Below are 12,443 nucleotides of genomic sequence, written 5' to 3'. Positions count from 1 at the left end.
CTCCTGTTTACCTTTTTAAACTTTTCTTGAGTCTTGTATGTTAAGATCGAATTTTCTATTCAGTTCTGGTCTTTTCACCAGGAAACCTTGAAAGTCCCCTATTTCATTGGATGTCCATCTTTTCCCCTGAAAGTCAGTTTTGCTGGGTAATAGATTCTTGACTATAATCCAAGCTCCTTTGCCTTCTGGAATATCATATTCCAAGCCTTGCAATCCTTTAATGTTGAAGCTGCCAGGTCCTGAGCAATCCTGACTGTGGTTCCATGATATTTAAATTGCTTCTTTCTGGCTGTTTGGAGTATTTTCTCCTTCACCTGATAATTCTGGAATTTGGCTACAATATTCCTTGGAGTTTTCCTTTTGGGGGTTTCTTTCAGGATGTGATCGGTGGATTCTTTCAATGACTATTTTATCCTCTGATTCTTTAATATCAGGACAGTTCTCCTTAATAATTTCTTGGAATATGGTGTCTAGATTCTTTTTCTGATCATGGCTTTCAGGCAGTCCAATAATTCTCAAATTATCTCTCCTGGATCTGTTTTCCAGGTCAGTTGTCTTTTCAATGAGGTATTTCACATTTTCTTCTATTTTTTTCATTCTCTTGATTCTGTTTGACTGATTCTCTACCATATGTTTTTGCAAGAAATCTACTAATGCCTCTGGCTGCTAGTATCTTTTGAGGGAGACGTTATATGTGATTCCAGGAAAGAAAGAGTTCTTGGAAATGTCAGAGTCCTTTGAATTTGAATTCATAGAGTCCTTTGAACATCAAAGGGTTAATCTGGTGACAACCCAAATTCAGTTCAATTTAAGTCAGTAAGTCAGGAAACACTTATTAAACACCTAAAATGTACTGGGTACTGTGCTAAATGCTGGGATATAAAAGCCAAACAAACAAACAAAAACAACAAATCCTTACGACACAACAGTCCTTGCTCTTAAGGAGTTTATAGTCAAATGGGAACTGATAGTGTGCAAGACATCTAACCTCTGTCTGTCTCCATTTCCTCATCTGTAAAATGAGAGTCATAACAGTACCTACCTTCCAGGATTGTTGTGAGAATTGAAGAACATAATATTTGTAAAGCACTTAGTATTGTACTTGGCACATATAAATGTTAGCTACTATTGTTTTTACCTGGGCTTCCTGTTACCCATGTTTTGGGAAACTTAGCCATTCAGTTGTTGTTTAGTTGACTCTTCATCACTCTATTCGATGTTTTCTTGGCAAAGGTACTGGAAGGGGTTTGCCATTTCCTTCTCCAGCTCCACTGATGAGGAAACTGAGGCAAAAAGGGTTAAGCGACTTGCCCAGGGTAACACAGCTGGGAAGTATCTGAGGCCAGATTTGAATTCAGTAAGATGAATTTTTGTGACTCTAGGTCTGCCCAGCTTCCCAAGATAAAAAATTCCCCACTCCCTGGGGCATGGACTGGGTGGATCATTTTTCATCTTTATCTCTTTAGCCCAGAACCTTTCGCGGGATAGGGGTTTACTGTTGAATTGAATTAAGCTACAGGGATTTAGTGACATTTATACAAATCACACGTTCAGATGGGCACAATTAGGTTCCTACTAATTTCCCTGGCCCCCCCCCCCCGCCCCTTTGCCTTTTTCCTACAGCTGGGGTTAATTTGCCTTCATCTAGGAGAGCTGAGAAACTCCCCCCTTGCTTGTCCCGCTCCAGACGTCTCGGCGGGCAAATCAAAGCTCGTTCTCTGGGATATCTAAAAGTGGCATGGCCCCTTTAAGAAGGCAGAACCCGGGGAGGGCTGTCCTTTTTGCTTATTGGAGCGCAGGCAGAGCAACGTGTGTCTGTCGTGGCATCTTCTCCTCACTGCAGATTTTTCAGCGCCCTGGCTTTAGCCGAGCCGGGTAGGAAACGACCCCTGCTCTCTTGCTCGTCCGCCCAGAGAGGATGCTTTGACAGATGTATACAAAGAGACCATCCCCGGGTCTCACTTTCTGTGCCTTCTACCTGGCCACCTACCTCACGAACAAGGTGAGAGAGAAGGGCGAGGTCGTGGGCGCGGGATGTCACTTTCCAGTGTCGCTTTGGATCCTCGCAGCCTCCCCGAGATTGTTTCTGTTGCTGCAGAACCTTGGATTCCATAGATAACTCCTGCTTCTTTCTGGTCATTTTTAGTTAGAAGGACAGTTCAGTGACCTCCAAACCCCCTTCAAAATCCCAAAATCACGCACCATTTTGTTTTAAGACCTCCGATACATTCCTTCGGGTCACCCCCCCCCCCAAAGCTTCCTAGTCTATTGGCCCCTAGAGAATAACGAGCATTTATGTAGTGCTTCACGCGTGTCCCAACAATTCTGTTGTCCATATACCCGTTTTCCAGATCTGGTGTAACTGATGCTGAAAGAGGGTTAAATGTTTTCCTAACGTCAGACCGCTATTAAGTGAACAAGGTAGGATTCAAACTGGGGTGTTCCTGACCCCAAGTGGCGCATTCTAGCCACTGTACATCTAGTGGTTGGGGTTAAGGGTGAGAATGAAGAATTCTCTCTCTTTGGAAAAAGTGGAAAAACAGGTTAATTCCACTGTGCCACAAGAGCAGCCTATCATAGTGAATAGAGTACTGGATTTTGACCCAAGAAAAATCTAGGTTCAAATCCTACCAGTGGCACCCAGTAGCTATGGGACCCTGAACAAATTATTAATTCTTTTCCGCCTTAGTTTTCTCAGCTATAAAATGAGATTAAACTAGATGATCCTTTTCATCTTCTACAACTTCTGTCTTTTTCTTCCTCAAAGTCATTACCTGTGTATGCCACTGAATCTCCCTTGGTAAAGAAGTCTCTTAGAAGTTTAAAAAAAAAAAAAAGGCAAGTTCTGTCTCCAAACCAATTCCTCTAAAAAGCAACAACAAGAACAAAAAACAAAACCAGGTACTCGAACTTTTTTGTTTCTCTGCCCTTTAGCTGTCTGGTGAAGCCTCAGAGCAATATTTTTAAGTTCATAAAATGGAACACATAGGATTAAAAGGAAACCAACTTTATTGAAACACAAGGTGCTATTAATAGCACCTACCTCCTAGATTTGTGAGGATCAAGTGAAATATTTGTAAAGCAATTTATCACAGTGTAGGTCACATTCAGCTGTTCAGTTGTATCCCACTCTTTGTGACCCTTTTTTGAGGTTTTCTTTGCAAAGATTTTGGAGTGGTTTGTCATTTTCTTCTCCAGCTCATTGTACAGATGAGGAAGCTGAGGCAAATAGGGTTAAGGGACTTGCCCAGGGTCAAACAGCTAGGAAGTATCTGAGCCTGGATTTGAACTCAAGCCTCCCTGATTCCTGACTCTTTTGCACTGCACCACCTTGTTGCTGTACCTGCCACATAGTGGGCATTATATAAATGTTTGCTATGCAATTTTTTTAATTTATGTTTTTCCCCCCAAAAGTTCAAGGACCCTAGCTCTCCTAAACAAACCTTTTCAACTCAGATAATTCTTGCTCTCCTGAGGAAAATGAAGACTGTGTGCTGGGGCAATGGGACTCGCTCTGAATCCCTAATCACTAACCCATTTTTGGCACCTCTCCCCCTTCCTCTTTCCTTCTCCAGGTGTTTTAAGTTTATAAAATGATATAAAATTTTAAACTTGAATTCTAATTTAAAAGCAATGAAGAATTGTCACATGGCATAGTTAGGAAGGTTAGGGTTTGTCAGGAAATGAGGATAAGAGACATTTGGGTAGAAATTATTATTCCATATAAGCTTTAAAAGTTATTAAAGGACAAATAAAAACTAGGGCATTTTTCCTATATGCAAGAAGATCCTAGACCAAGGTTGGTTTGGGGACCAGTAAAGGGAAAAAATTGGGGGGTCTTGTGGGTACTTGCTGAAGAGTCTGCCTTCAGCAAAATTATTTAATAAGATTTAGACCTGTCTGGGCTTGGAGTTTGGTTGAAATCTAGGCATCCACTTTTTCACTGGCATCCACTCCTTTACAAAAAAGAGCAAACGTGTGCCTGGAGGCATTAAGAGACTTGCCTAAAGTTACATAGGCCTTTGGCCCAGATCCAACATCTGGTGCTCTATCTCTAAATCCAGGATCCTTTTCACTAACACCTGCCAGTCTTGGCTTCTTTTGAAACCTTCCCCATTCCTTGGATCCCCTATCTTTTCAGCTTTCTAGCTTGGGTCCTCCTTTGTCCTTTGGATCTGTCCCTTCCTACACTTCCTCCCCTCCCCCAGTGCTGACCTCCTGTTAAGTGTTTAGTTATTTGATTTCGTGTTTTATTGTAGAGAGCTAGGAATGTTCTTAATCATTTTTTTTTCTGCATTGTCCTAAGCACTGTGGAAAGTGTCTCAATAAGTGTTTATTGACTACAGGACTGAGCAAATAACTCACATTTCCTAACCACAATCCTATGAGGTAGTTAAGGATTATATTTAATTGTCCTTATTTTATAGATAAAGGAAAAAGCCCAAGGTGGTTAAGTGACTTTTGCATATTTACAGAACTGGGAAGTCTTAGCCGGAACTAAAATTAGGGTTTGCTGTTTCCAAATCTTATGCTCTTTTAAAAAAATTATAAATGTAGATATCAAAGTCTTTTCAATTTCATAGCAGAACATAAAAAGATTTCCTGTGAAATAATAAATCTCATTCTCTTTTCATTTGGAAAGGGAACAAGTGCTTATTAAAGCTAAAATATATCTCATACTTGCTATAATAATAGCTTAATTTATCTGAGGAAACTGAGATTAGGTACAGGTTAAGTGACTGATTATATGCGGTCAAGCTATTAGTATTGAGACTAACAAGTCTTCCTGATGGCTGGCCTAGCATTCTATCCCACTGTGCTACCTAGATGCCTCCTTTAAGTTAAAGTTTTAGCCGACATTTATACCATTTACATTTTCAGTTAAATTGTGGGATACAAAAGTTGTTTTGCATTTGGGAATTTAAGGCTTGGTTTGCAAGTGAGGTTTGTGGGTTTTTTAGATCAGGGAACTTTCCCGAGATGGTATCTTGGCCCTGGCTGGGAAGGTTGATAAAATTCAACATTTTTGTTATAGCACTAGTAGACATTTATATGGCTTTATATTTTTGTGAGGCTTTCACCTTCATATTCTCACTTAAGTAAAGGATCTTGGAGGTAAGGAGTTAAATTGCTTGTCACACACTATCCTTGGACAGGTTAATAGCCAATGACTTTATTCTCTTGCCAGAGGCAGGCAGTAGCTCAGTGGATGGAATGACAGTCCTGGAATCAGAAAGACCCGAGTTCAAATATGCCCTCTGACATTAGTTGTGTGACCCTGGGCAAGTCACTTAACCCCTCTCTGCCTCAGTTTCTTCAACTGTAAAATGGGAATAATAATAGCACCTACTCTCAAGGGTTGTGTGGATCAAATGAGATATTTCCTGGAATGTGCTTATTTCCTTTCTTCCTCCCTCCCTCCCTCCCTCTCTTCTTTCCTTCTTTTTTTTTGTTCTTTTTTTTTTTTTTTTTTTTTTTTGGTGAGGCAATTGGGGTTAAGTGACTTGCCCAGGGTCACACAGCTAGTAAGTGTCAAGTGTCTGAGGCCAGATTTGAACTCAGGTCCTCCTGAATCCAAGGCCAGTGCTTTATCCACTGTACCACCTAGCTGCCCCTCTTTTTTGTAGTTCTAATGGACATCCCAACCTAGATATTATTTAGTATCAAATTAAGTATTTTTGTTTTTTTGGTTTGTTTTTTTGAACTCGGGTTTTCCCCAGGTGTTATTTTTTATAAGTAAAAAAAAAAAATGCTGAGGCAGCTAGGTGGCACACTGGCTCTGGATTCTGAAGGACCTGAGTTCAAATCCAGTCTCAAATACTTACTAGCTGTGTGACCCTGGGCAAGTCACTTAACCCTCATTGCCCTGCCTCCCCCCCCCAAAAGAAATAACACCCTTCTCCAGTCTTTTCCTGTTCCAAACCACACATAAGTTAAAGCTAAAATCTTTTTTGTTAAAGAAAAAAATCTGTGTGTGCTGAATAATGGTATTTTATTAATGAGATGAAGGACGTTTTTTATTAAAAAAACCCACTAAAATCTTTTCTCTTTAATAGTCTTAGTTCTAATTTCTTATATTAAAGATTTGTACATGTTCCTCATCTGAGAGCATTATTTTCAAATTACTTTTATTCTCTAGTTATAAAAGTATTTTTTAGTAAAATATTGTAATATATTCAGATTGTTATGTTGAAGAGTTATGGAAAGTTGCTAATTCCACGTAAATATCTAAAAATGGTATATGAAGGAGATGCTATTACCTTGCTAGTCAATTTTTCTTGTTTTCTCTAGTCAATTTTCTCTTTTCTTTTCTCCTCTTTTCCCACCTTGAACATAAAATTTTTTTAAAAATCAGAACTTTTGTTTCATATACAAGTGTTATGATTCTTTAGCATGTATAACTAAGTGGTAGGATTGTAAAAACAAAACAAAAGCAAAAAAAGGTCTCCCCATAGCTGTTAATTTCTTTGTTACTTTCATAAACCAGCACTGTTTCAAGGTAGCCAGATTTTTTTTTTTTGGTGTCTATGACCTGTTTAAAGACTGTATTATAGAAGTTCATAGCATAACTTTATTTGACTGCAAATAGTTTAGACTTAAAAGATTTTAAGAGATGGGAAATGTGGTCATTAGGTATGCTTTCAAAAGGTGTTATCTCTCTCTGTCCTGGGGAATTGGAGGAAAAAACAGAAAATGTTACCTACTACAGAAAACTTTTTTTTTTGTGGGGCAATGGGGGTTAAGTGACTTGCCCAGGGTCACACAGCTAGTAAGTGTCAAGTGTCTGAGGCTGGATTTGAACTCAGGAACTCCTGAATCCAGAGCCAGTGCTTTATCTACTGCACCACCTAGTTGCCCCTAGAAAACTATTTTTTAAGTAGGAGAGAGAGAAATAGAAATTATTTTAGAAATAGAAAACTATTTTAAAGGAGATTTTATTTTATTTATTTATTTTTCTATTTATTTATCTATATATTTAAAAAAAATTTTTTTTCAGTGAGGCAATTGGGGTTAAGTGACTTGCCCAGGTTCACACAGCTAGTCAGTGTTAAGTGTCTGAGGCCGGATTTGAACTCGGGTACTCCTGACTCCAGGGCTGGTGCTCTATCCACTGCGCCACCTAGTTGCCCCAATTTTATTTATTTATTTATTTATTTTTCAGTGAGGCAATTGAGGTTAAGTGACTTGATTTTATTTTTAAACATTTTTATTTAAAGTTTTGAATTCCAAATTCTCTTTCTCTCTATCCCTCTCTTCCCTCCCTGCGGCAGTAAGCACATATATGTTATACATGTGCAATTATGTAAATCAAATCAGTAGTATAGTAAATAGAGAGCCAAGCTTCAGGCCCTGGCTTTGATGGGCTAAATGTGCAAGTCAGTCGATTTGTCAGCACTCCAAAGAATGTTGGACACAGTTGTAAGTCTGCATTTGTAGGGGAAGTCCCCTTGAGCCCTATACCAACGAAGGGAACGAAATGATGGCTTCTCTTTGTTGAGTTGTTTTTCATTCACTTCAGACTCTGTAACCTCTTTTGGGGGTTTCTTGACCCAGATACTGGAGTGGTTTTCACTTCCTTCTCCAGCTCATTTTATACATGAGGAACTGAGGCAAACGGGTTCAGTGACTTGCCCAGGGTTACAGTTAAGTAAGTGTTTGAGGTTGGATTTTAACTCATGAAGTTGAGTCTTCCTGACTCCAGGACTAGCACTCTAGCCACAGCCCCACCTAGTTGCCCTTATAAAGCTACTACTATGTGCCCTGTACTGTGCTAAGTACTTTTACAAATACTACTTCATAAAACAAACAAAAAACAAATACTACTTTATTTGATAAACAAACTTATAGAGCTGCTGTCCTTCCTCTCTTCCCATCTTACCCCATACTTTTTTTTTTTTTTTTTGTGAAGCAATTGGGGTTAAGTGACTTGCCCAGGGTCACACAGCTAGTAAGTGTTAAGTGTCTGAGGCCGGATTTGAACTCAGGTCCTCCTGACTCCAGGGCAGGTGCTCTATCCACTGAGCCACCTAACTGCCCCCCATACACTTTTTATTTCAATACAATATATACTTGTTGCAGAGTAATAAGTACTTCTTTAAAATCTATAAACCAATGACACCAGGTAGAATTATGGGTACTTAGGCTAAGAATTCACTAGGTTGTGAGTAGGTATTTCCATTCACTGAAATTCGTATCACATTGTCTAGGAATTTCATTTCATGCCAGTAGCATCATCTTTTTGTGTGAAAGGTGGCCCATGCCAATGTCTTTATGACACATAGAGGTTGGAATCTGTATTTACCTTTTCCATACTTTGTGTTTTAAAACAATATTTGTATCTATCAGGGACAGCAAAGGGTTTAATTAAAGGAAGGGTCAATCACTTGGCACAGGCTGGGTGATGTCTATGGGAGAACCAGTTCCTCACTCTATTTTGTCTAATGCAGAGGCATGAGTTCCCCTAGTACATGACTAACCCTTGGGGAGAAATTATGGCAATGAATTAGGGCCAGCACAGCATCCAGGCCCTCTGTGGTTCTTGACCTGGAGCCTGCGAATTTGTTTTAAAATATATTTTGATAACTGTATTTCAACATAATTGTTTTCCTTGGTAACTCTCTGTATTTTATTTATGCTTTAAAAATATTATTCTTTGACAAGTAAAACTAAATGTGTGGTCATCTTATTTCTGTCCCAAGTTTGGGGAAAATTAGCTGGGGTTCCTAATATAGTTGTTACTTATAAATTGGAAGCTTTAGCTTCTTGGGGCATTAAGCATTTATTAAAACTGGTGCTAAAGCTACTAATTTGTAAGTAATAACTATATTAGGAACCCCAGCTAATTTTCCCCAAACTTGGGACAGAAATAAGGCGACCACATATGGTTTTACTCACCACAATTCATAGAAGAGATCCATTGGCTTCACGAGACTTATAAAGGAGTCAGTGCCACAAAAATCAGCTTAGAAACCCAGGTCTGGAATCTGGGGAGAAGCAAACCAGAAAGGATATCCTAACGTCTCAAATATCTCCTTCCAATCACTCACTTGTACATCTCCTCCCTGACTTGGAGAAACAGACATAGCCTTGCTTTCTCACCAAAGGCTTAGACCCTAAGTGGTACTCTTTAGTAACATGAATTGCTAAAGGGAGAAAATTTAAAAGATGTAGATTTCAGTTTCTTCAGGGACTAGAGGCATATTATGTGCTGACACAGTCACGATGGTGACTATAACTTTATTTTATTTATTTATTTATTTATTTATTTATTTATTTATTTATTTATTTATTTATTTATTTATTTATTTATTTATTTATTTATTTTTGTTGGGGGCAATGAGGGTCAAGTGGCTTGCCCAGGGTCACACAGCTAGTAAGTGTAAAGTGTCTGAGGTCGGATTTGAACTCAGGTCCTCCTGAATCCAAGGGCGGTGCTTTATCCACTGCGCCACCTAGCTGCCCCCGTGAATATAGCTTTAAAGTTTGGAAAGCCCTTTTAAATAGCTAGGTGAGGTAGATAGTAAGTTGTATTAATCTCCATTTTACAGATGAACAAAAAGTAGAGGTGTCAGAGTTGGGGGTCAAACTCAGCTCTCCTGACTCTGAGTTCCCTGGTCTTTTTGAGCAGACAATTGACACTGAATTAATATTTGTCTTTTACATTTAAAAAATGATATTTTATCTTTACATCAGCTGTGTTTCCAGGTATATACCCGATTCCTCCCCTTCCCTGAGAATTGTCTGTAACAAAGAATGAAAGAAGGAAAAAAAGCAGTTTGGCAAAGCTAAGCAGCACTGTAACCGAATCTAGCAGAACATAGTCTGTTCCACACCCATGGTCTCTCACCTCTACAAAGGAGAGGGAGGGGGAGAGGGAAAGAGGGAAAGAGGGAAAGAGGGAAAGAGGGAAAGAGGGAGAGAGGGGGAGAGGGGGAGGAGGACAGGAAGAGGGAAAGGGAGAGGGAGAGGGGGAGAGATGTGTTTTCTTGTTTGGGCCAAGTTTGGTTCTTATATTTACACAGTATGTTGTGGTTTTGCCCTCTTGAGAGGCAGCTAGGGCCTAGAGTCAGGAAGTCCCGAGTTCAAATGTGGCCACAGATACTTATTACCTCTGTGACTCAGGGCAAGTCACTGCACCTCTGCCTGCCTCAGTTTTCTCATCTTTAAAATAGGGATGATATGGGGCAGCTAGGTGGCACAGTGGATAGAGCACTGGCCCTGGAGTCAGGAGGACCTGAGTTCAAAGCCAGCCTCAGACACTTAACACGTACTAGCTGTGTGACCTTGGGCAAATCACTTAACCCCAATTGCCTCACCAAAAAAAAAAAGTAGGGATGATATAATAGCACCTGCTTCTCAGGATTGTTGGGAGGATCAAATGGGAACCTATGTAAGGCCCTTGTAAACTGTAAAACTGTACAAACATTAGCTATCATTATGTCCATATACATATGTTGCAGTCCTTGTGGAAGGTTGTCCTTGTGTGTCTCTCTGTGCTTTCACATTAGGTTAGAAATAACTGGGTCAGCAGGCTGCATATGGGTGGGGCAGAATTACACAACTGCACAGCCCACAGGGCAGGTAGATGGCACAGTAGATACAGCGCCAGGCCTGGAGTCAGGAAGACTGGAGGTAAAATGTGGCTCAGACAGCTGTGTGACCCTGTTTACCTCAGTTTCCTTATCTGCGAAATGAGCTGGAGAAGGAAATGGCAAACCACTCCAGGATCTGCCAAGAACACCCCAAAAGGGGTCACGAAGAGTCAGACCCGACTGAAAACAACTGAACAACAGTGAAAGCTCATGGAACAAGATCCATATTCTTGATTGTTACTCTGCAAAGCATGAGTTAAGTCTAATTTGCAGTTATCTGGGATGCATCCCCTAAATGGATATGTTGCCCAACAGAAAACATGGCTAGGTAATCTAATCCACAGCCAGATCTACCGAGAATTGCTAAACCAAATAAAATGCTATTGATTTTTAGAAGCAGTAAAATGTTTAAGGAACTACAAAAGCAAAGTATGTTCTCACAGAGGCAAATAAAGCCACTTGTTTTGGACGTTACCAGTGATTTCACTCACTGGTCTAGAGAATCTCTAGTGAGGAAACTTCTGGTACCAATTGTTGTTTTTTTAATTATAAAAGTATTTTATTATTTTCCAGTTACATGTAGAGATAGTTTTTAACATTTGTTTTCATAAGATTTCTAGTTTCAAATTTCTCTCCCTTCCTCCCCTCCCTCCCCCTCCCTAAGACAGCAAGTAATCTGATATAGGTTATATATGTAAAATCACATTAAACAAATTTCTGCATTAGTCTTGCTGTGAAAGAAGAATCAGAGCAAAAAGGAAAAGCCTCAAAAAAAGAAAAACAACAGCACCAAAAACAAAAGAAATAGTATCATTTAATCTGCATCCATATTCCACAGTTCTTTTTTTTTCTGGATTTGGAGAGCATCTTCCATGATGAGTCATTTGGAACCATCTTGTACCATTGTATTGCTGAGAAGAATCAAGTTTGTCACAGTTGATCAACACATAATGTTGATGACACTGTATAATGTCTTGTACCAATTAAGAAATAATAAAGCATTTAGATGTTAGTAAGACCTTAGCTACGTGAAAGGAACTGTATGTATTAAGTACTTGGGGATAGAAAAATAAGCAAGCAAGACAGTGATTGCCCCTCAAGAATTGTCCATCCTCATGAGGGAAAATGCTATTGAAAGGGGAGCTAGAGTTGGAAAGAGGGTGAGGGTTGGGTAGGGAGCCCGGGGTACCCATGAGGTTGATTGAAACTTGCTCTGAAACTTAGTCTTAGAGAATTGCCCAGGGGCAGCTACTCAGCACCATGGATAGAGCACCAGGCCTGGAATCTGGAAAACTCATCTTCCTGAGCTCAAATCTGGCGTCACTTATTAGCTGTGGGACCCTGGGAGTCACTTCACCCTGTTTGTCTAAGTTTCCTCATCTGTAAAATGAGCTGGAGAAGGAAATGGCAAGCCCCTTCAGTATCTTTGCCAAGAAGGTCCCACATGGGGTCAAAGAGTTGGAAAAATGACTGAAAAACAGGGACACTGAGGTTGAATGACTTGCCCAGAGTCACCAGCCAATATATGTCTGAAGCAGGATTTGAACCTATTTTTACTTTTTAAGAATTTTATTATTTTATTTTTAACATAAAAATATTTTATTATTTTCCAGTTACATGTAAAGATAGTTTTCCACATTTGTTTTCATAAGATTTTTAGTTCCAAATTTTTCTCCCTTGCTCCCTTCCCCTCTCCCCAAGACAGAAAACAATCTGATATAGGATATATATGTACCATCATATTAAACTTACGAACCCAGTTTTTCTGGACTCCAAGGTTAGCTCTCTGTTGACTGTTAGACTTAGGCAATAGCTTTCAGTGGCTTATTACTTTGGACTCCCTTAATGGAG

The 12,443-nt window shown here is 39.6% G+C and overlaps 1 protein-coding gene across 2 annotated transcripts in view; it reads left to right on the top strand.

Moving 5' to 3' along the window:
- The first annotated feature begins 1,833 nt into the window (after nt 1–1,833).
- TMEM241 (transmembrane protein 241) overlaps nt 1,834–12,443 on the top strand; it is a 200,682-nt gene continuing 190,072 nt past the window's right edge. For both annotated transcript variants that reach the window (XM_043976936.1, XM_043976935.1), the window contains exon 1: nt 1,834–2,002. In XM_043976936.1, the coding sequence (XP_043832871.1) occupies nt 1,931–2,002 (72 nt within the window). In that variant the 5' untranslated portion in view covers nt 1,834–1,930. The remainder of the gene's footprint in view (nt 2,003–12,443) is intronic.

The sequence above is a fragment of the Dromiciops gliroides genome, chromosome 1, assembly GCF_019393635.1.
Source record: "Dromiciops gliroides isolate mDroGli1 chromosome 1, mDroGli1.pri, whole genome shotgun sequence".
NCBI classification, from domain to species: Eukaryota; Metazoa; Chordata; class Mammalia; order Microbiotheria; family Microbiotheriidae; genus Dromiciops; species Dromiciops gliroides.
This window is presented reverse-complemented; position numbering and strand designations above follow the sequence as displayed.